At 40.2% G+C, this 24751-nt stretch overlaps 1 protein-coding gene across 2 annotated transcripts in view; it reads left to right on the plus strand.

The window, feature by feature from the left end:
• Window positions 1–1869: 1869 nt before the first annotated feature.
• The window catches only part of LOC128612276 (BTB/POZ domain-containing protein 7-like), a 43622-nt gene continuing 20740 nt past the window's right edge, over window positions 1870–24751 (plus strand). Inside the window, exons 1-3 of one of the 2 annotated variants that reach the window (XM_053632257.1) lie at window positions 1870–3395; window positions 17692–17921; window positions 19235–20416. In XM_053632257.1, the coding sequence (XP_053488232.1) occupies window positions 17840–17921; window positions 19235–20416 (1264 nt within the window). In that variant the 5' untranslated portion in view covers window positions 1870–3395; window positions 17692–17839. The remainder of the gene's footprint in view (window positions 3396–17691; window positions 17922–19234; window positions 20417–24751) is intronic. The other variant, XM_053632259.1, reaches the window with a different exon arrangement.

Genomic DNA, 24751 nt, shown 5'->3' on the forward strand with positions numbered 1-24751 from the left:
TGAGTGGTGCCTGGTTTCCTCCAGACATGACGCTTGCCATTCAGGCCAAAGAGTTCAATCTTTGTCTTGGTCTTGGTCTGAAAGTCCTTCAGGTGTCTTTTGGCAAACTCCAGGTGGGCTGCCATGTGCCTTTTACTGAGGACTGGCTTACGTCTGGCCACTCTACCATACAGGCCTGACTGGTGGAGTGCTGCAGAGATGGTTGTTCTTCTGGAAGGTTCTCCTCTCTCCACAGAAACACGCTGGAGCTCTGTCAGAGTGACCATCGAGTTTTTGGTCACCTCCCTGACTAAGGCCCTTCTCCCCCGATCGCTCAGTTTGGCCGGGCGGCCAGCTCTAGGAAGAGTCCTGCTGGTTCCAAACTTCTTCCATTTACAGATGATGGAGGCCACTGTGCTCATTGGGACCTTCGATGCTGCAGAAATGTTTCTGTACGCTTCCCCAGATCTGTGCCTCGATACAATCCTGTCTCGGAGGTCTACAGACAATTCCTTGGACTTCATGGCTTGGTTTGTGCTCTGACATGCAGTGTTAACTGTGGGACCTTATATAGACAGGTGTGTGCCTTTACAAATCATGTCCAATCAACTGAATTTACTACAGGTGGACAAGTTGTAGAATCAATCAAGTTGTAGAAACATCTTAAGGATGATCAGTGCAAACAGGATGCACCTGAGCTCAATTTTGAGCGTCATGGCAAAGGCTGTGAATACTTATGTACATGTGCTTTTTTTTTTGTTTTTAATTTTTAATAAATTTGCAAAGATTTCAAACAAACTTCTTTCACGTTGTCATTATGGGGTATTGTTTGTAGAATTTTGAGGAAAATAATTAATTTAATCCATTTTGGAATAAGGCTGTAACATAACAAAATGTGGAAAAAGTGAAGCGCTGTGAAAACTTTCCGGATGCACTGCGTGTATATACATATATATATATATATATATATATATATATATATATATATATATATATATATATACATACACACACACACACACACACACACACACACACACACACACATATATATATATATATATATATATATATATATATATAAAAGGTTATTAACACTTCTTTGCTCACTTGGTTTAAGCAGCCTACAGTCGCCCCCATCTGAGTGACTGTGTTTATTGCAACTTCTCTTCTTATAGAAGAGAAAATTCTATAAAAATTCTGTAAAATTCTATATTCTATAAAATTGTAGAGATTGATTTTATTTTTATCCTGTGTTATACTGCTACTTCAAAAAATATTATAAATTAATTACCATATGTTCAAAGTCCATCCATCCATATTCCATACCGCTTATCCTACACAGGGTCACAGGGAGCCTGGAGCTTATCCCAGGGAAATAAGGAAACAAGGCCAGCCCATCAGAGGGCACAAGTGCACATACATTCGCTCACCTATTTACACACTACGGAAAATTTGGAAATGCCAATCAGTCTACAGTGCATGTCTTTGGACTGGTGGAGGAAACCAGAGTACCTGGAGGAAACCCCCAAAGCACGAGGAGAAGATGTAAGCTCTATGCACACACAGGGTAGAGGCAGGATTCAACCCCGGAGGTGCAAGGCAAATGTGATAATCACTAAACCACCATGCCCCCTGAATGTCCCAATTAAATTTCGGAAAAGATTGGTTTATTAGAATCAGGAAAATCTAAAGTATTGAAAAATGGAAAATATTGCTTTGTAAAAATAAATAAATAATAATAATAATTGTTTTTGTTGATTTGTAATCCCTGTTAATGTTGTTATTGCTGTAGGAATTTAATTATAGAATGTTACTCAGGCCAACATCATAATATGTAGTCAATTTTACTTAGTCTGTTGTTACTTAGTCTGTTGTTCATATAAGATTAAAATATATTGATGAATTTGGAGAATATTTGTTTCAATACCGGTTTATTGAAATTTGTTTTGTTGGTGGGTTTTAAACATGCAATTGAGGGTGGAAGTAAATTAAGTTAAAACAGTGAAAATATGTGTCCCAAATTCCCATCAACAGGCCATCAACATGGTTTTCAGCCAGTCTTGACAAAAAATATAAGTCTAAACATTTTTCCTTCAGACGTAGATAGTCAACACATTGAGAAATTCTCAAATGTATGTGTTGAGGTATTTTGTTTGATTAATGGAAAACGCTTTGATAATTTGAAATTTTAAAAATGTCCCAATATATATGAATTCACTTCATAGCATTACAAGCTAATACGATTTTGTAAACACAGGTTTAGTTTGCAATCAATTAATTAATTGATTCATTAATCAATTAATCAATTATTACAACAATCTTTTGAATGATTAAATAGATAAATCTGTGTGTTATGTTTAAAAGAATGTAATGTCCCTTAACTATTCACCCATCCATCGATTTTTCATACCACTTATCCTACGCAGGGCAGCCTGGAGCCTATTCCAGGGAACTTAGGGCACAAGACGGTGGACAGCTTAGACATCACAGGGCACAATCGCACACACTACGGACAATTTGGAAATGTCAATCAGCCTTCTTCTTTGGACTGGGGGAGGAAACCAGAGTAACCAGAGGAAACTCCCAAAGCACCCGAACCCCGAAGGTGCAATGCAAACGTGCTAACTACTAAGCCACCGTTCATCCTTGTCCTTTAACTTATGTTTATGTACCCAGGGTAACACGATATGAAGACAATCCTTTCTTTTTTTTAAGAAAAATAAATAAATAACAGAAGTCTGTCATTTATGTTATTTTCCACAGAATCCCAAACGACTCACTTCTCCCTATATAAATGCACTATGTAGGGTGTACAATAATGGCAAGTGCACGCTTTCTAGTGCACTTGTTTCCAGCAAGGAGCCATTCTGTATTTGGGCTTTTTTTCATTTTTGTCAATGAGGCGTGAGGGTTTGTGCATTACTTCCGTTCTCCGCTGGGTGGCGACAGAAGACATAGAAAACTGAGCTCCATTGAAGAGTGGTGGAGTCGTTGAGACACAGCTCAGTACCGTCATTTGCCACCGCAGGCCACAACAACGCCGAGCAGCGTAAAGCTGAGTAAAGCTGAGTAGAGTAGAGTAGAGCAGAGCAGGGCAGGCGGAGGAATGTTTCCTTAAAAAAAGAAAGAAAGAAAGAAAGAAAGAAATCACTTCCACATCAACGTGTTTACTTTGGGCAGGCGGACATGTAGGGAAAGTCAGGTATGTAGTAGCCGTGAGGTCGATATCCGGGCTGTGAAGAAGACGCGAAGTATTTTAGTGTTGTTTTTTTTTTGTTTGTTGAGAGGAATCATTAAACTTAATAAGCGACTGACAGAGAAGCCAGAGAGAGAGAGAGAGAGAGAGAGAGAGAGAGAGAGTTGCAGCTCTACAAACCGTTCAGCTGGAAGAAATATGATTCAGCGATGAAAAGGTAAAGGTTTCTGTTTCTGCTTTTGAACATGTGCTGAACTTTCAGTCTCAACTCGTTTTCTCTGCGTTCTCCCTCTGATTAAAGCCCGGTCTCTCCGGTTGAGGAAAAAAAAAATCGCTTTATCGGCGAATTTGTTCCCGTATTTATTGCACGTAGCTATCCTCCTGTAGACTGTCATTTTGTCGCTGGGATTCATCTGAGTCGTTTGCACTTGAACGGGAATCTCAATCCGAACGAATCGGTTACAATAGAAAGGAAGGATTTGCATGGCATGTAACATGAGCTCGGGGTGTATAAAGCGCTCGTGCAGACAAAGCCATCCCGTTTACTGTCCTCTATTCTCCTGAGAGCCAGCATGCTGTGTGTGTGCTAATACACTAATAGGCAATTCTATCGCCTGGTAGATATGTGTAACTGCTTATCTTTGCAATTGACGTCTAATAAGAGTCGAGAGTGTCCCGAAAGCATTGCATTATGTGCAGTTACACCTTGCAGCATCCTGTTTCACACACAGGTAGCCAAGCATGTATGTCCAGACCAGGCTGTGTGTGTGCACATGTACTCGTACTGGGAACTGAAGCACACTGGGATGGTTTTTTTGGTTCCTAGAGCTTGGGAATGTTGCAGAGCATTGACATGAATTAACAGCAAATGCATTTTAGCACCCATGTTCCAGAATGGACAGTAATGCTGCTACTATGAAGAGGTCATGAGTGTAAAAATAGAGGTGACTGATATGGTGCCACCTTAGATCCTCCTGGGATTCAGCCAAATGCTTGCCGATGGCTCTTCTTGCCTAACCCTGATTACTTCTTCTGGAGGTTCCAGAGGTGGGCACTTGTATACTCTTCTCCACACACTAGTTTTTAGCTCTGCCTGCCCCGTTCTCTCATTCGTACTCTACAGGGACTGCCCTGTTTCCACAAAGGAGACCGTGATTCAAGCATGATCTCTCTGTAGCTTCGGGCGAGTTCTGCTCCTGAAGTTTACTTGGCGTTAAATCCGTCACTTCAGGTTCCAAGGGCTCATCGAGGGGAAAAAAAAAATGTCACAAAAATGCTCTTTTGTGCATCTAAATGAACACTCTGAAATTACCTTTGTAGGTGCATCATTATTTATGAGTTAAGAAACCATCAGATGTGTCTAGTAAGGTAGTGTCCTACCTTTAGATTCAAGTAGGACGATGAAAGGCGTGTAAATTACAACCTACTATGCAATTTCAGTGTTGTATTTCTGACCTATTCATTATCTCTGCTCTAGTGCTTCTGCTTCCTTGGGGAGACCGTTTACCTTCATTCAGGGTTGGTTTGTAACTTAGAAGGATCGATTTCGTCAATAACTGTAGTCCCTGTATTTATTGTTCTGGGTGCTCATGCGGTAAATCAGTATCTGAATCGCTGCTGCTGTTCACACATTCAAAATGCGAGTTGTCTTGCGTCCTTTAAAATTTCTTAAGGCTAATAAACGCACTAAAGGCAGCCTTAAGAAAGGTGCTTTTGTCAGATTTTAAGCTGTCTCAAGTATTTACCTCTGTCCATTGGTGTGTTCAAAACTGCATCCTCATGAAGATAAAGAAGACTCTTCTCCTTCTCACTCTCCAATGGTTTGACTGCAATGTGTTGTTAAAGCACTCCATTCTAAATAGGTTCTGATGTTACATTTCCATATCATGATAATTACTTCTTTTATGGTTGTTTTGCATAATTGTGATGCATATTCATCAGTTGCATTAGATGGAGCAGTATTTCAGTTCACCACGTTTCAAACTTTGAAACTCTTGTGTGCTGAATACAAAATGTATGACTGCTATTCCAGTGAGGCACACCATGAGGCACGTCTTCACATTTGTCAAATATGAGGACTTGAGAAAACAGCTATACTTGCGCTATATGGAATGGGACAGAATTTCAATGGGGAGCATTAACACGTCCCAAAATGCTGTCCACTGTAGTGACTGTATCATGTATAGAGCATCATATATAGACTGATGATCTATTGAAGCATGTGAGAACATTATACTGTATTCTGTTTATTTGTGGAATTATGGTATACTAAATTATTGGCACTGGCAAATTCTAAATTATGGCGTTATTGGGTTATTTCTCCGCCGTGAACAGAAATGGACCCAGTTTTCTAAAGCTGTCATAAAGTTACGATAATTTTAAAGGAAAAATCCTCCCTGTATGACTTGCTTATTAATTTTTATCATTAATGTGGCGTCCAAGATTGATTTTTGGAATGAAATTCAGAGTTTACTATTTTTCAACTTCTTTCATCAACATGTTGGTCTATTTTTACTTTGGTTAATATTTTCCTCCATTACCCACAATGCTGTTCCTCTACCTTCTAATAGTGGAGCCAGTGGGATGCAGCAGCACTTTAGTCTTTCAATCTGCCCTTCAACAGCTTCAACTTTAGTGTTAATACTGCCATCCTTGATCAATACCATCATGCTCGTGAACTTGTAGATCGTTTAGCACAGTCGTGTTGTATAGCTGCCCTGCGTTCTGGAACTATCTTGTCTGCTACTACATTGCTGTCTCTATTGCTTTGTTGGATTTCTCATTATTATGATCTTAACTGTCGCTAGAAAATAGTGAGAGAGAAAAGAAGTCTTGCTCTTTTGTTTTTAGGACCTTAGTGGTGACAACTGACTGCTATCCCTTAAGGATGGATTAAATTTACTGATTTTTGTGCTGCAGTGCCTTTGGTGAAACACTTCCATGCATATGTAGATTGGTGATGTATCTAAAACTCTTGTAGACAGTGATGGTAGGCTGTCAGACAGTCAGGCTTTGTGCAGAGCTTTAAAGCAGCAGTTTAATTATACATTTAATTGTACCCTCACAAGTTCACACATGTTCAGTGGTCCATGTTTACTGGTCTTAGGGTTTTTCTTTGCCCATAAAATAACTGATTGACTACTTAACCTGTTCTATTTTTATTAACCACTTACGCAAATCGCTCCACATTTTTCTGCCTTTTGACTCTGATCCGTCCTGCTTTTGTCTCTCAATTTCCAACAGTGTGTGGTTTGTGTAGTTTCCGCTGTCTGACCCTGTGTGGGCTAAACATGAGTGCAGTACACACAGGCTGCCATTGTTTAGCCTTTCTGTCTGAATGAGAAGTGTTGACGTTGCTGTATGTTGTGATTCAGCCTCAGGGAAACCTATAGCTGCCTGTTACCTATTAGGTGGTATGTGCAGTAGAAACATTTAAAACTGTCGAGTCAGCAGGCTCTGCTGAGGGGGGAAGAAGAAAAAAAACACTGACACGGGCAACAAAAATCCTCATTAAGTACACTTCACGATTTGTAGTATTGTCATAGATTTGTATGCCATGTGCTCCTTCATAAGTAACTGAATCATTTCCTTTTGTAAATGTAAATTACTTGGCTGTTTTGGACTTAAAGTGGAAAATAAAGTAATATGTGTTATCATTATTAGTACTATTACTAGTATTATCATTATTGGACATGTTTTAATGTTTCTCAATGAAGGTTTTTGAATTAGCCAGAGTGTACTGAGTACTAATTTCAGTACTGCCGGAGTCAGTAAAGGCTAATTTACTGTGGTATTAAGTTTTAGTAAATCAGTTGGTTTGGGGTGAAGAGAGACCAGGGTGTGTACTTCAGCCATCTGTTGGCAGATGCAGTGGTTGATGAGTGAGCGAGCGGGCTTGGATCAGGGAGATTGGTGTAAAGCACACCTCAGTGGCCCACATCTGCCATGCAGGTCGAGCAGAGCCACTGATAAACTTATCTAGAGCCAGCTGTTTATTTGCATGCTCTGACGCTTCCTTCAACTTGTTGGCTTGTCTCTGCAGCTTTGGCACGTAACCTGGCAGTGGCATGCTCACACTGATTGGCACTAGATGCGAACAAGAGAAGCTTATTCCTCTTTCTTGAATTCCTCTTTTCGGGACTCCAGAAAGCAGGAAATGTGGATTTCTGTTGAGAACCCACAGAGCAGGTGCTAGGCTACTGTTTTGGGAATGCTTCAGAGTGCTTTCATATGTGCGTTTATTCTTTCTGAATCAAATCCTGGTTCCTTATTTCCCCTTAGTGTGTGTGAGAACACAACGATCACACTCGAATACAGCCCAAAACAAAACCGATCGAGAGCATCTGAGCGAGTTGGTCTCATTTCAGTTCTAAGTGAACTTGCACGTGGTTTGATTGCAACAAGAGAGCCGTTTGACTAACTTCAGGATGTGAACCAAACATGCTATATCTTTTGGCTTGCGAACTGCATTTTGTTTTGGTGCTCAGAATGGCTAAACAGACCCACACTTCACAGACTGAGCCAAAGGACAGAGCCATAGCACTGCAGGAATGTGATGTATTCTGGACCAACAAACAAAAAGAGAAAATAAAATCTGGATGCTATACATATTACTTATTTAATAGTTTCTGTGCTATTCAGATGTCCGTTATATTGATGTATTTAATGGCAAATCCTCTTTGGTTACCGTTTTGATTCTGTCCAATTGGGCATGTGAGAATTGCAGTCACCATCAAGTGCAGACTAATACAATCAGCCCAAGGCCATTTGATGAAAAGATGGTCTTGGTGAGAAATTGGATAAACTCTGATTCTACTTGGTGTGTGATCCTGTGACTTGGCAGATGATTCAATGAAGATGCAAATATAAAGTGGCTTTTGCTTAAGACAGCTTTTTTGCTGACCAGCTCTAAACGAAATGGAGAATTGCATACATTTATCGATCAGCACACAGGGTCCAAATTCAAGCAGCCCACCATTCTTGACTAAGGTATTAGCACTACAGCGTATTAAGTGTCCTTCCGACTGCCCACCCTCGCTTGCAGATGAGCCCAGCCATGTGTACAGTGAGTGATCTCAGCTGGCTGGTCACATTTGTAAAGTGGCTACATGGAGCTCACCATCTACCTTAACCCGATTTTAATGATCGAATTTTGCTTTATCGCACCCCATATGCTCGCCCTCAGTAGAGAACAGTATTGCAGTTCTTCACTTCAATAAAGAACAATATCCCCACTTTGAAATATTCCTATCCTCAGTGGAGAACAATGAGAATTTCTTCTTCTCCGTAGGGAGTAGCATCAACACTTTGAGCAATTGTCATCCCCAATGTATGGTGGCGGCAGTATTTTATTTATATCTGTTATTGTATGGCTGGGTGCACTATCAGGACGAGTTATAACCTTCTCTTGTTGCAAAAGAAAATGTCAGGACGTAAGGAGCGTAAGGAAGTAGAATGGAAGGCTACATGTATCACAATGGTTTTATTTTTCCACCAGGCCACCGGAGTTTGCGTCATGGTGATAAGGTGGCTACTTTGCTATTGATACTCGAAAAAGGAACAAGCACGTCGTAGTTACTTTTGCATGCTTGACTAAACAAAGTTTTTAAAACACCTGTGATGCAGTGAGGTTTTCCCATATAGAAGCTTAGGCTTATGATTTACTTTGAATTGTTACTTTGAAAGCTAAATGACTCTTATCATAATTTTAATGGCCTTCATTGTCCCTACATTGCAACAAGTAATTCTTTTTAAAACATTGTAGCTTTAGATTTGTTATACATGTGCAAAAGTGAGTCAAATCTTAGCTTGAAGCTCTACTGTTAGTCACATCCTTATGATAGTCCTTTTTTTGCTTTAGGAAGTGTTTCATAGTAAATTACTCATGACCTTTTGAGTCAGTGGGGAGTCAAAATCCTACATGTCTTGTGTAAGCAAGACCGTCTTGGTTTGAGTGGGAGAGATAGTTAGAATTGTACAAGTCATCTTATGATTTAATTTTTTTTATTATTATTATTTATTTTTTGACTAGTTCAATTTTTATAACTGTAATAAGTGTTGTTCCAGACCTTTCTGGGGAAAAAAAAACAAAAAAAACCTCCTCACACCATTCAGGATTGGCTTAATCCATTGTTCTTCAGTCATTTCCAAATGTTTCAATAAAGTTTTATTGGAGAGTGGTAAGGGTTGGGGGTTGGTGATGGTCCACGGGGTCGCTCCCGGATGAGGCTCAGCCAGTCGCCTGTAGCCTGGTTCTGTCCCCTCTCATTAGTGTCACATTATCCAGCCTCAGTGGCCATCGCAACATGCTTCCATCCCCCCCCTCCACCCTTCAAACCCTTAATTCAGTTTACAGTAGCTGTATTCAGTGCATGGATTTGTCCCCTTTTGACAAATAATATTGGTCTGTTAAATTGCAGCGTTGTATGTGTTTTTACTTTTCTGTTTATCTCTTTTTATCTTTGTACTCCCGTATTAAGTGCCTAGGGTTTTATTTACTGTAGCATATACCCACCATGCCAGAGTATTGAGTTGGGAGTCGATGTGATTTACGTGGTGGATTAGTGCTGAGCAGAGATTGAGCGCTGGGTAAAAGCTTGTGTTTCACTCTACTGAGCAATTGACTGGCTATGCAGCAGAGAAGATTCATCAGTGTATGCACGCACGCATACACGCACAAATTCCCCCTCCCACTTCTGCAGGTGCTAAGAGTTCTGGAGATCTGGTTTAGCTCAGACTGGTATTTCTGTTAGTTCCCATTTCTCATGTAGACTAATAAGCACATGTTTTTGTGTGTTTAGGTTTGGTTAATATAGGCTTATTAACTGTTGTGTGACTATAGGGTATTATCTGAGTGAGCCGGTCTCCTTTTCTACTTACTTAATGATGTCCTTCTCATACATCCAAACACGCACTTGTTTATCTTCTCAAAAACGGTTACGTAATTAAAAAATTTGCAAGGAGTGGAAATTATGGCGTTAAATTATGAAACATGCACTTTAAACACACAAAGATGCGGTGAATCTGTCCAACACAGTCACTGGTGGACAAGTGAAAAATAATTAGCAAGCCTACTGGGCAAGTAAAAGCTTTATTGTGCTGCCCAGTCTCATATTTTGGTTGCCTGGAAACCTAATATGGTGCATTTATTGCAAACCAAGAGGGAGAAAATGTGTATGAATTCCTGGTAGAGGAAAAGTGTAGCTGGTTCTTATCTACTCCTGATAAAGGTTTTCATACAGCACATTGTGTCATGCTGTGGGCGAACGTTTCGTCTGAGTTGTGGTGTTCTTTCCCCACATCGCAATTCCTGTATTAAGCAATATTATTTGAGCCTGGCTAGGGTCTTTATTTTCTAAGTGTTTTCACATACCTGTGTTCCTGATTGTGAAAAGGTCATGTCATCCATGCACGTTAATTAATGATCCTAGTAAAAGTCTGATGTACAGTGAGGGGGAAAAAGTATTTGATCCCCTGCTGATTTTGTACGTTTGCCCACTGACAAAGAAATGATCAGTCTATAATTTTAATGGTAGATTTATTTGAACAGTGAGAGACAGAATAACAACAAGAAAATCCAGAAAAACGCATGTCAAAAATGTTATAAATTGATTTGCATTTTAATGAGGGAAATAAGTATTTGACCCCCTCTCAATCCGAAAGATTTCTGGCTCCCAGGTGTCTTTTATACAGGTAACGAGCTGAGATTAGGAGCACACTCTTAAAGGGAGTGCTCCTAATCTCAGCTTGTTACCTGTATAAAAGACACCTGTCCACAGAAGCAATCAATCATTCAGATTCCAAACTCTCCACCATGGCCAAGACCAAAGAGCTCTCCAAGGATGTCAGGGACAAGATTGTAGACCTACACAAGTGTGGAATGGGCTACAAGACCATTGCCAAGCAGCTTGGTGAGAAGGTGACAACAGTTGGTGCGATTATTCGCAAATGGAAGAAACGCAAAAGAACTGTCAATCTCCCTCGGCCTGGGGCTCCATGAAAGATCTCACCTCGTGGAGTTGCAATGATCATGAGAACAGTGAGGAATCAGCCCAGAACTACATAGGAGGATCTTGTCAATGATCTCAAGGCAGCTGGGACCATAGTCACCAAGAAAACAATTGGTAACACACTACGCCGTGAAGGACTGAAATCCTGCAGCGCCCGCAAGGTCCCCCTGCTCAAGAAAGCACATATACATGCCCGTCTGAAGTTTGCCAATGAACATCTGAATGATTCAGAGGACAACTGGGTGAAACTGTTGTGGTCAGATGAGACCAAAATGGAGCTCTTTGGCATCAACTCAACTCGCCGTGTTTGGAGGAGGAGGAATGCTGCCTATGACCCCAAGAACACCATCCCCACCGTCAAACATGGAGGTGGAAACATTATGCTTTGGGGGTGTTTTTCTGCTAAGGGGACAGGACAACTTCACCGCATCAAAGGGACGATGGACGGGGCCATGTACCGTCAAATCTTGGGTGAGAACCTCCTTCCCTCAGCCAGGGCATTGAAAATGGGTCGTGGATGGGTATTCCAACATGACAATGACCCAAAACACACGGCCAAGGCAACAAAGGAGTGGCTCAAGAAGAAGCACATTAAGGTCCTGGAGTGGCCTAGCCAGTCTCCAGACCTTAATCCCATAGAAAATCTGTGGAGGGAGCTGAAGGTTCGAGTTGCCAAACGTCAACCTCGAAACCTTAATGACTTGGAGAAGAACTGCAAAGAGGAGTGGGACAAAATCCCTCCTGAGATGTGTGCAAACCTGGTGGCCAACTACAAGAAACGTCTGACCTCTGTGATTGCCAACAAGGGTTTTGCCACCATGTACTAAGTCATGTTTTGCAGAGGGGTCAAATACTTATTTCCCTCATTAAAATGCAAATCAATTTATAACATTTTTGACATGCGTTTTTCTGGATTTTTTTGTTGTTATTCTGTCTCTCACTGTTCAAATAAATCTACCATTAAAATTATAGAATGATCATTTCTTTGTCAGTGGGCAAACGTACAAAATCAGCAGGGGATCAAATACTTTTTTCCCTCACTGTATGTAAAGCATAGGACGACAGGATGTGGAACGGATAACTTGCACTATATTTACAGGAGGAGAGGAGGATGTGTTGCACCACCACGAAATGCACTAATTTTAAACCTGCATTCCAAATGAAAGCATTTGTATTGCAAACCTCAGTAGGGACTATTTATTTTCATTCTTTTGTCCACTGCACAACTATGAATAAAATTTTTTTTTTAAAAACGAACAGCGCAGATGAAATCTGCTTTACACCCCTGCGTTATAATCATGCGCTTTGTTTTACCTCCTTATGAAATCAGCATGATTTGATTCAGATTGCCGCTACGTTTCTTGTTTTAAGTACTCCATTTCTCAAAAACGTTTAAACACTTTAATCACTCGCAATTTTATTGCTTATTATATATTTATCTTTTTAATTCTATATTATTTATTGCTTACTGCATCCATGACTTCACTCCTCTCCTAAAATACTGATGACCTAATCGAGCACCAGATGAGAACAGTGTTACTTGCAGGGAAAATGACTCTGACTCTAACAATTATAGGCCGGTGGCTAAATGTTCCTGCTTAATGCTGCATGGCTTAGAATGAAACACAACCACAAGTACTGCTCTGTGTTTATTCAGAGGAGCAGTTAGTAGTTAGTAAGGTCTAATAGGAAGACCTTCTAAACATAGCGCTAGATGGTGTTTGAAGCAGACTAATTATTTATGACTGAGTTTTTACCTTAAGAATATAAATAACAATTAATTGGGTTCTGAAGAATGTAGAGTTTTATAACTGTCTGCCTCATGCAATGTCCTTGTAATTGTTCGACAAGGCAACAAGTTCGCTAGAATCAGCTACATGTAACAGTCCATGCAGGATTTAGTTTAGTGTTTTTGCAGCCAAAAATGAATGATTGTGCTGTGGCTCTTTTCAAAATTTATGATGCTGCTTGAGTTGTTGTTGTGTTTTTTTTTTTTTTTTTTGTTTGTTTTTTTTTCCAGAAAATTACTCGAATTGGCGAAATTACAACCGTGGCTCAGTGGTTAGCATGTTTGACTCACACCGCCAGGGTTGGGGGTTCGATTCCCGCCGTTGCCCTGTGTGTGTGTGGAGTTTGCGTGTTCTCCCCATGCTGCGGGGGTTTCCTCCGGGAACTCCGGTTTCCTCCCCCAGTCTAAAGACCGGCATGGTAGGCTGATTAGCATGTCCAAAGTGTCTGTAGTGTGTGAATTTGTATGTGAATGCGCCCTGCGAAGGATTGGCACACCGTCCCGGGTGTACCCTGACTTGTGCCCCATGCTTGCTGGGATAGGCTCCAGGTTCCCTGTGACCCTGTAGGATAAGCAGTATAGAAAATGGATGGATGGTGAAATTGCAATTGCACAATATTGTTTTGAACAGTCTTTCGCAATGATGTTTGTTGGTAAATGAGACCTTTTAGTTGTGCTCGTGTTGAACAGACGTGAATCAACGAGGACTTTACCCGCGTGCGCGTTGTAATGACATCACATGGCGCACCTTGGCTCAAATCTGCAGGAAATCAATGTCAATCAATGCAAGTTCCTCTGAATATTGTGGAGTTTGCTTGATTTTGCATTCATTTCTGCGATTGCAAAATCACTAAATCTTGAAGGGATTGATGTAATGTAATAATAACAAAACCAGGGCTAAACAAAAGATGGGCTCAAGATGTCAGTGTACCTTTCTCTATCTTGCATATACACAGTGTTTAGGATTTTTGTGCTTGATTTTATCAGCAGGATGACTGCATGAAGGACCTTATGAGGTACATGTCATATGGAGAGAGGACCATAACTGGAGAGAAAGGAAAAGATCCTACTTGGCCATGATTAAGTGCTGAACTATTAAATAACTCTCCCAAAACACGAAAGCATTAATTAACACTGTGGATTAAAAACAGCCACCTGTTAAGAAGAATTAATGGTAATAGGATGAGAGACTTTCACAGATCAGTATGGTGTGAGTTTTTAGTCAAATGTTCTAGGCTAGTTGCCGTTGCTTCATTGATGGAGTATTAGGTTGCTTTCGTGTAGTCCACTTCCAGGAAAAAGTGGTCAAGCTGTTAGCATTCTTCATGGTAACAGCTATAGATTTGTAGTAAACTTATGAGCATACAAATAAACAGTAGAGAAGAAAGACTACTGGCATTCCACACATTGCAGAAAGGGGTGGTGGAGAGAAAATACTTCAGTGCTGCAGCAGCAAAAAAAATAAGTACACACTTTGACAAACATGACTGGGAGAATTTACAAGACGAGTATTTACAAGCGTACAACAGCATACAAACATTTAAGATTATGAAATTAGCTGTATGATTTTAGTTTTTAATTGATTGTAGTCAGAATAATATTACAACCCAGGGAACAGTAATCAGTGCAGTGTGATTCGGTATTGCTCTGACAGTAGGGGGGTCACTGCTTCCCCGACAGTAGGATGATGTGCTATAGAGCCTAATTGCTGTTGCTAGTTAAGACGTAACACTGTTCTTCTCCTGCCAGCGCAGGCAGAGTCGGTGTCGGAACAAATCTGGGAGGGTATTACAAGTCCCATAGGCTTGCAAGACCGCCATTTAAATAATGACTCACTGAAGTAAAATTGTTCTCGCCTGTTCACTTTTTCTTACGCGCACATTAGACTATCTTTGTGTACAGTACCACACCACATCAGCACAGTATTGCTCCATGCGATAAAACAACACTTTATTAATCGCAAGTGGGGAAATTCCAGTCTTACAATGCGTTATTTCTCCCCTACTCTAGCTTGACCATTCCTATGGTTGGTTATGATTTCATAATCAATATCACCAGCATATCACTTCCGCAGGTGTCAACAAGTTAAATTTAGGACTTTAAGACCTTTTTAGGACCCTTATGAATGCAATTTAAGACCTATTTCATGTCCTTACTGGCAAACAAAGCATGACTGATATGAATGAAAATCTGAAACTATGGTTAGCCCACACACCACATCCATCGCGACACACTAGGTGTGCTCTGATAAATTCTGACCAGTCTGTACAGTTTGCATGAGTAGTCATTCCTTTTTTGTAACAGCATGATCAATACCAATTTTTCCCAAAACACTGAAGTTTAGACCTTAGTATAAAAGTAATGTTAACTTCATAATCCAAATAACTTTTAAGACCTGTCAAAATATGTATTTAAGACATTTTAAAGCCTAAAATTCGGATGATTAGATTTGAGACTTTTTAAGGACCCGTGGAAACCCTGTATCATGGTCAATGCAGGCATATTTCAGTTTGAAGACCCAGAAGAATCACCATGTAATTTTTTTTTTTTTTCTGTCCAGCTCAAATGTCATGTAAAATATCGTAAGTTATTATCCATAAAGCAGGCCAAGACCCTGCTTTAAACACATTACCTGGATTATGTGTTGGTTGGTTAGGTGATATGTCTCTATAATACAGATATTATGATTTTATGTGAGATAGCATGGTTAACTTTTTTATGTTTAAAAAAAATAATAAAGTTTTCATCATTTTTCACTGTTTGGAATCTTTACAGTTGTTTTTACTTTTTTCCATTTTTTTTTTCTTTTTTTATCTTTACAGTAGGGGTGTAACGGGGGGGGCACTTCAAAAGGGACTTAAAAAACACTTTGTATCCTGCAGTTGCAGATATGACCCCATGAGTTTACATGCTGAGATCCAGTTAGAATCAAAAAAAGAAAACGGTTATGTACAAAAAGAAATAAAATAAAAAAGAAATATTGCCTTCAAAAATGTATGCATGTGAAAATCGATGTGCACACCATGGTTTGCACATGTGTGAGAAAGAATTTGGAAATACATTGGTTTCAATGAAAGTCTGTGGGAAATCAGGCCAAAAGCACAACTTTATGCAAAACTTGCCACAGTGCCATAAAATACACCCACAGTACAAGTTGGTTCCTGTTATCACTTGCATTTTAGCAACTATAAACAGTCATTCTTTCTCTCTCTCTCTCTCTCTCATTTCTTTTTTCCCCTTGATGTTAAGCTTTACAGATCTTTATTGTAAAGGGTTTAAACAATGTTTTTTTTTTTTTTATGCTTGTCCAATGAACCATAAACAGTTATTGCACATGCACCTATGGAACAATCCTTAAGACACTAACAGTTTATAGAAAGTAGGCGATTAAGGTCACAGTTACAATAACTTGGGACACTAAAGAGAGCTTTCTACTGACTCTGGAAAAACACCAGAAGAAAGATGTCTAGGGTTCCTGCTCACCCACGTGAACATGCCATAGGCCTGCTGCAGGGAGGCATGAGGACTGCAGATGTGGCCAGAGCAATAAACTGCAATGTCTGTAATGTAAGATGTCTAAGACAGAGTTACAGGGAGACAGGAAGGACAGCTGATCATCCTTGCAGTGGAAAATTACATGTAACCATGCAGTCCATGTGGATGAGATGCACTGTAGTACTTAAAGCAGCTGGGGACCGCACCAGATACGGTCTATTGCTTTTGATATTGACTCCTCCTCCCCCCCCCCCCCAATTATTCCATTTGTGTTTTGTCATATGTCTGTGAAACTTGTTCAGTTTATGTCTCAGTTGTTGAATGTTTTCACGTTGAAACAAATATTTACATTTTAAGAAATTTGCTGGAAATAAAAGCAGTTGAATGTGAGCGGATGTTTCTTTTTTTGGCTGAGTTTATTTAATGTCTACAATGATCTAAGACTGGAAAGACCCAAATATGACTTCCTTTAAAATGTGACACTAGGAGTGGAACATGATGATCTTTCTAACTCATTAATTCTCTCCTGAATTTCCCTCATTGAGACTTGAAACTTGGCTGTAGAGCTTTTCTCTTAACTGTTGAAAGTATCTTGGTTAGATATGCAGAGGCATTTAATTCAGCATAGTTTCACCTCTACCAAGTCACGTAACCATGCATTAGAGCAGTCGCGCAGACATACCAGGGGCACAGATAGACAAAACATTCATCACCACAGGAGCAGCACCTACAAATCTTGGAAAGGGGACTTGTAAGGCCTTATTCAGTTAATGTTTCCACACATTGTTGTTTTTGTTTCCTGTTCCACTCCTATGTTGTGTGGGAACTACCGAAGGGAGATGGTCTGAGAAATGAGTAAAATTTTATTGTTAAACTCCTACACTAGTGCCCACGTGGTGCATGTGCACTCTTAAATTGAATTCGTAAAATAAATGAAGAGGAAGTTGTGCATTCCTCTCACGACTCCATTTGTAAACCGAGCGATCCTATGTTGGGTCATGACCCCTAGTTTGGGAACTCCTGATATGAGGTGTTTTTCTCTGTATTGTGTGAAGTCAGATTATTAAGCCAGTTAATTAAATCACATCCAAATATTTCTGACTCGTAGATACCAGGTTGGGTACTCCTGAAATCAAAAACCTTATCTTGAGTTATTTAAAGACTGTAATCAGCGATTAGTTTACCACCATGATTGAGTTGTCCCCACCTTTTGTTTACAGTAGGCATGGCTGTTTTCTCCTTGACTTCGAGTGTGACTCCAGTCCAGGCACTAACTTCCAGAGAAGGCAGCTGAGGAAGCAAGCTCCTCGCTGGGCCGTAATGACGAGGAGACAAGTGAAGAAGTGACAAGGAAGAGGGAGGAAGAAGATGGGAGCCAATGTTTCCAGCTACCCACACTCATGCTCTCCACGCTTTGGTGGAAACACACAGGCTCAGCAGACCTTCGTTGGTGTGTATTTAAATAATCAAGCTAAGGAGCACTTTGTGGAACTGCATGTATAATCCATTTTCGTTGAAGTTCTCATCAGTGAATGTCAGATTGCACTAAATTATACATTTCTCTTGACAGTCCAGAGACCTTTTCTAAACAGTTAAGACTTTCACAGAACCTCACTTGCTGATTAAACTGTAAAGTGAATGTTTCAGGGCAGCTTTGATTACCAGTGAATAAACACTCTAAATGTAGAAAAAGAAACTAAATGGATTTGGTTCAGCACATTGCCAGTTTATATAGAATTCAAGAAGGATAGCAGTACTCATAGCTTTTTCTTGATGATTAACCTTGGCCTATGAAGTTTGGTGACATTTCTGTAATGATTTTTAATTCCCTAGTGTGGAAAGTGCAGTTCAATTACCAATGAAATGGAGCTGGAGACTGTGATTTAACAGAGTGTCACCAAAACCATTAAGAAAAGAAACTACTAATGTGCTGCGGAAGCCCACTCAACTGCTTGCTTTTTTGGGAGCTGCTAGTTTTCAGGTCAGCTAAGTTCAAGGAAAATGTGTTTATGCAGCCTAAATGGCTGGTAGTTTTGCGTTTCAAGACACAGGAGGCTGGAAATTAAAGCGCTGACCTACCTACGTTACATAGTATGCTTGATTTTACTGAAAGACTTCTGTCACAGTACAATACTACATTACAAAGCACTGCAATTCTCAGAGATGGACATTTTTTTTTTAAAAATTGACTTTTATTTTCTGTATCTAACCCTAGTCATTTATATTAAACAAACTACAAAGACAATTTTGGGGGCATGACATTCATGCCATAAGGCAACAGTCATCTACTGTAAGACTTTCAAGTTTCATGAGAATCCATCAAAGCTTTATATAAGTAGCAGCTGTTTACGCTAACCAAGCTCCGTTCCAAAGAACTGACTTTCTTGTTGCAACCATATTATTTTTGAATGTACTGTTGCAAATATTTTGACATCAATTCAAGTTGGGGGATTTGTTCACAAAATAGAACACGCATCATTCAACTTGACCTTCCTACCAAATTTGGTTTCTAGGATTTAAGATCTCTGTGAAATGTGAAAACCTAGCGGTCAGTGCTTGGACCCGTAATATTTATTTATCTGTATGGCCCCTTTCTCATAACAATGCATACAAAAAAATAGTCATGCATACAGGCCAAATCATTCAGAAAATAATATAGATGTGGTATCTAAATGATAAATTAGTGCAATGGATGGGACCCATTAATGCAGATGTGTAATGACATTTTAAGGCTAATATCATTTGTTTGTCTAATCCTGTCAGGAACGTCATTGTACACGCAGCAGAGTTACACATGGGAGCCAAAGCTCTACAGCCTGGAGCATGGAGGCCATGACCGCATTCCCGAGCGGAAGAAGAGGAGCTCTGGCCTGGCCACACTCAAGCGCCGCTTCATCCGCCGCCGCAGGGCGAGCCGCTCAGCCGACCATGCCCGGCACATGCGTGAATTGCTCTCAGGCTGGCATGTATGTGATGCCAATGCCCTAGTGGAGGAGTATGAGGGCACAGCTGCGCTCAAAGAGCTGAACCTGGCCACAAGCCTGGCCCGGCCTGAAGCTGCCACTCTGCGATCCTGCATGGCTGCTCTCTTCCAGCACAAACACTGTGCCGACGTGGACCTGCTCTTTCAGGATGCATGCTTCCCTGCCCACCGTGCTATCCTGGCTGCCCGCTGCCCTTTCTTCAAGAGCTTGCTATCATCTACAGGCTCAGCCAATTCAAGCTACAACGGACCAGAGGTGCTACTTGATGTCGGCACAGCAGGAATGGATGTCATGATGTTCTCTGCCTTGCTACATTTCTTGTACACGGGTGAGCTGGGAGGCGCCAACAGAGAGGCGGAAACCCGGTTGAGGAACGTGGATGTCCTCAGGCAGCTGAGTGAGGAGTTTGGCATGCCTAACCCTCTGGAAGAAGACATGAGGATGCTCTTTCACTCCATGTGCTATTATGACTCTGTGCTCAGCTTCTGCTCTGAGCCTGAGAGTGTAGAAGCTTGTGACGCTGTAGGAGGGATTAGTGGTGGTGGGATTGCTGGTGTTAGCATTGTAAAAAACGACCATTCGGCATCTTCAGAGGAGGACCTGAGAGCCCACAAGGCCGTGCTCTCGGCACGCTCTCCTTTCTTCCGGAACCTTCTGCAGCGTCGTGTCCGAACTGGTGAAGAGCTAACCGAGAGAACACTACAAACGCCTACACTCATTGTCCTGGATGAGTCAATCATCCCACGGAAGTATGCTCGTGTCATCCTGCACTGCATGTACACAGATGTCGTAGACCTAGCATTAGTGATGCGTGGCAGTCCTTCAATGGGCAGTCTGAGTGAGACACAATCCCTGGGGACGAGTAATAATTCTGGCAAGGGTGCTGTTCCCACACGCACAGAGGAAGCCATGGAGCTCTACCACATTGCCCTGTTTCTGGAGTTCAATATGTTGGCCCAAGGTAAGAGCTGCTTCACATGCACTACAGCTGTAACAGCAATGATTCTATCTGTGTCTTTATCTGCAAATCTGAAGTGGGTGTGGCATGAACGGAATAGTGTGTTGTTTTTTTGTGTGTGTGAGTGTGTGTTCGGTTTTTTTAAATTAGGTAAATTACGAACCCTACCACTATGCCTTCAGAAACTCTGGAAAAAATCTAGTGGTAGAAACGGTCTGCATGGTTTGTGAATCTCACACTGGCTCTGACAGTCGAATGCCTGTGTGAAGTAAAAAACCTTCTGCTCATACAACTTTTTTTGTTGTGATCCCCAGGATCCTAGTCCAGTAACACACCACTAGTCTCAAGCTTTCTGGCAAGCATTCTTAAAAAAAGCGAGTAGTGTGTCTCCTGTTTATCTGTTTTAAAACACGTTATCTTTTCATTTTGAGTAACGTATTCATATTCGGTCACATCCCTAATATGTGCATGCACAAAGATTTTTGTCCACCAAGATTATGTCAATTAAGAGACTATATAAGGATAATGATACGGTATCAGTTTTCCCATGTTAAAGCTATATTGAGTATCGGTGAGTTTAAAGGGACGGTTCACCAAAAAATTTAAGTTCTGTGATCAATTATTCACCCTCATGACTTGCATTCATCTTTGGAACACAAATGAAGACATTTAAATGAAACCTGTGAGATTTTTGTCCCTCCATTTACAGTCCAAGAAACCAAAACGATCAAGCTCCAAAAAGTACATAAAGGCATCGGAAAAGTAATCCGTGTGACTCCAGCGGTTTAATCCCAATTTTATGAAGCGATTTGTAAATGCTTTGTGTTGCGCAAAAAAAACTGTCTTTTATTCAGAAAATAAAATTCACTTCCTCATAGATCTCTGACGCATGTTCATGAGAGAACCATGACGCATGCGTGTTGTTAACATGAGAGCAGACAAAGAAAATGCAAGTCCTCCTCCATGCCCAAATCTGCAGACATCTTTGTTACAACGCTTGATCTATGCGACTCGGTTTGTACAGCGTCCCTCTTCCTCTGCTGTAAACAGTGCAGCACTTCCGGGTCCTGTAGTATTGTGAGAGCGGACATTCAAAAAGTTTATGAACTTTGTGGAGCTTGAAAGTTTCAGTTACTTGGCCTGTAAATGGAAGAACGTAAATCTCACTGGTTTCATCAAAAGGTCTTCATTTGTGTTCTGAAGATGAATGAAAATCTTATGGGTTTGGAATGACGTGAGGGTGAGTGATGACCGAATTTTAATTTTAGGCTGAACTATCCCTTTAAGGGAGTACGAAGTCCATCTGTTATAGTTGTTCTTTCTACAACTCATTGGCTACCTAAATATTTAGCAAATAATGGATTTTCCAAAAAAAAAAAAAAAGTGACTATTACTGCTTAGTCATCAAGGGATTGTTTTTCCGGTGACAGCAAGCAAGGGTAGATTTCAGGGACTGACATCAGATTTTTAGGATTTAGAATCCTGTGGAGATCTTTGGGGGCTTAATACTGAAACAAAAGCTCTTTTATAGCTGTCTCCTACATTCTACTTTTAGCCCACACAGCATTTCCATATGGCCTTATTCTTTTGGTTGTTTCGTTTTTATTAGACTACATTTCCAAAAACTAAAGCTACTCTCGTTGCAACGCAACCCCCCCCCCCCCCCCCCCCCCCCCCGCCCCCACTCCATTTAAAAACATTTTTTGTATTCTCTGTTCTGCTCAGTAAGTTCTCAGTTCTGGTTCCTGTTATCTTATTGTGTATCCAAGTCTGACCTGTAGCAGGAGGTCAGCGCACAGGCAAGGGAGGAGTCTTTTCTATGTGAAATGTCTCCCTCCTTACTATTTGATCCATATTTTTTATTTTTTATTTTTTGTTCCATTCATGAGGTTGCATTGAGGGGTTTCTTTGTTGTAGATCCCAGCTTATTGCCTATTATTTTTGTGCCAGAAAAATGAATACTACTCATGGTAGCTCTCCATCTGTAAATGATAATATAAATTAAAAAAACAAAAACAAATCACTGTTTCACAAGCCTGTGTTGTGCTCACGACTGTATAAATAAATGAGCGATACAGGATGGTTTGAATACATTTTCAGAATTGTTGGGTTCATAGGTTTGCATCTTTTTGCTGTAAGATTTTCCATTTTTCAATTTACTGCTTCTCTGGTCAATATTTTCATGCTTTCAAAGATTAGATGTAAATTTGCTTTCAATGGATTAGTGAGTGATGAGCTGCTGTGCTTGATCACTTCAAAGGTATCGTCACTGACAGGTAATACATTACTTTTGTGGATAAGGTAAGAAACAGTGAGATGGCGTTCCCCCAGTGGGATTTTTTCGCATTTATTAAAGCACTCAAAATTTGATGATGCACATGTTTGAGTAGAATCCATTAAAGATAAGAAAGGATGGCGTACTGACGGGCAAAGGACAAACCAGATAAAATAACAGAATTTTGCTTTGCCTTAAACCCTCTTCTGTTCAGGTGGCAAAGATAATCTATCTCTATTGATTTGATTTAGAGCAATACAGTTGCAAATGTGATTTTATTTATTTATTTTTAAATATCTAAAATATCCTATGTCAGTTGTTGTAGGTAGGTGAAGGGGTGTAATGAAGTAGTGTATGGAGTGTGCCTGCGACTATAATTTCCTATTCACATTTTTATTCTTGGATCACAATGATGAAAACATCGTTTTTACAGTATAAACATGATTGCTAAAAATGGTTTGGTGTTTTCATATTTAGATTGCTGATATCCGAATGGCTCAGCAAAGGGAGAAATAAAGATCAGCAAAGCTGTGACTTTCCTTCAGGGCATGTTAGGCAGCTGATGACTAATTAAATTTCAGTTGGCTTGAAAGGTTTTTCTAGGTGTTGTCTATTAGCTTATTATGTTTGAGAATTATTTATGTAAAATATTATAAGCGTACACCATATCACTAGAAGATTCTATAATCTAGAGTGTAAGTCCTAGAGTTCTAGGGGTGTAACAATACGATGCATCATATGCAGTCGTGTGAAAAAATAAGTACACCCCATGGATTTATTTATTTATTTGTTTGTTTGTTTGTTTTTGACATATTTGGACAAGCAAACATTTGATCCTTTTTGAAACCGTTTCAAAGATGATCAAATGTTTACTTGTCCAAATATGTCTAAATAAATAAATAAATAATTTCATGGGGTGTACTTATTTTTTCACATGACTCTATAGTTTGACCAATACATTCAACAAACTGCAGCAATGGATTCGGTCAGGAGCAAGCAGGAACTGGACTATCCCCCCATATCTCTCACGTTTGGTGTTTTGGGAGCACTTTGGCTTCCCAGGAGTTATGGCGCTGATGGTTAGTCAGTGGTGGATCAGAATGTAACAGTGTGCCAAATAAACAAAACAAGAGTACATATGTATCTGTGCCGCTATCACCCGGTTATATATTCCGTATTTGTCAGTATAAGACGAATGAAATGAAAGACGTAGCAACGCACACAAACACAAGCACATACACATGGGGCGGCTGTGGCTCAGATGGTAGAGCGGGTTGTACACTAATCGTAGGGTTGGCAGTTCGATTCCCGGCCCACATGTCTAAACATACCGTGTACATAAGTGTCCTTGGGCAAGGACACTGAACCCCAAGTTGCTCACGATGGCCAGTTAGCACCTTGCATGGCAGCTCTGCTACCATTGGTGTATGAGAGTGTGTATGAATGGGTGAATGAGACACAGTGTAAAGTGATTTGGAAAAAAGTACAGACCATTTACAAAAACATTACTCCGCTGCATTCAGGCAGCCTTTTCGAACGCAGCATTAATTAGTCAGGTTTAATGTTACAATCTAATGCATAGCTTTGTCTCATTATATGCTGTGGATTGCATCATGCAAACACTATCTCGCCATTAGGTTTCAGTAATGAAAATGGAAATTTTCATTCCAATGGCATTTTCAATTGAAAGTGGGATCCTAAGTCACCTACTCAGGCAATGCTTATTTTTGTTGTATCAAAAATGTATGGAGACAACACCATCATTTTGCATCTTATGAATTTTGTGTTATTGTTCCACCCTTACAAAATTCATTTCTGAGGCTGTTTTCAAATGAGCTCATGGTTTTTAGTTTCCCCTCATGTCTCTCGTATTAACCTATGTATTTTATGTACATGGCTTCAAATATATATATGGCATTCCAGAGTGCTGTTGTGTTAAACAATGATTTCTAGGTTTCAGATTCAAATTAGTTCACATATTGCCTAAAGCTTAGTTTTTTTTCTGTCTCTTACTCAAGTTTAAAAAGAAACTGCGACTTATGATGACTAATATGCATAGTAAT

Source organism: Ictalurus furcatus, chromosome 9 (genome assembly GCF_023375685.1).
Source record: "Ictalurus furcatus strain D&B chromosome 9, Billie_1.0, whole genome shotgun sequence".
NCBI lineage: Eukaryota > Metazoa > Chordata > Actinopteri > Siluriformes > Ictaluridae > Ictalurus > Ictalurus furcatus.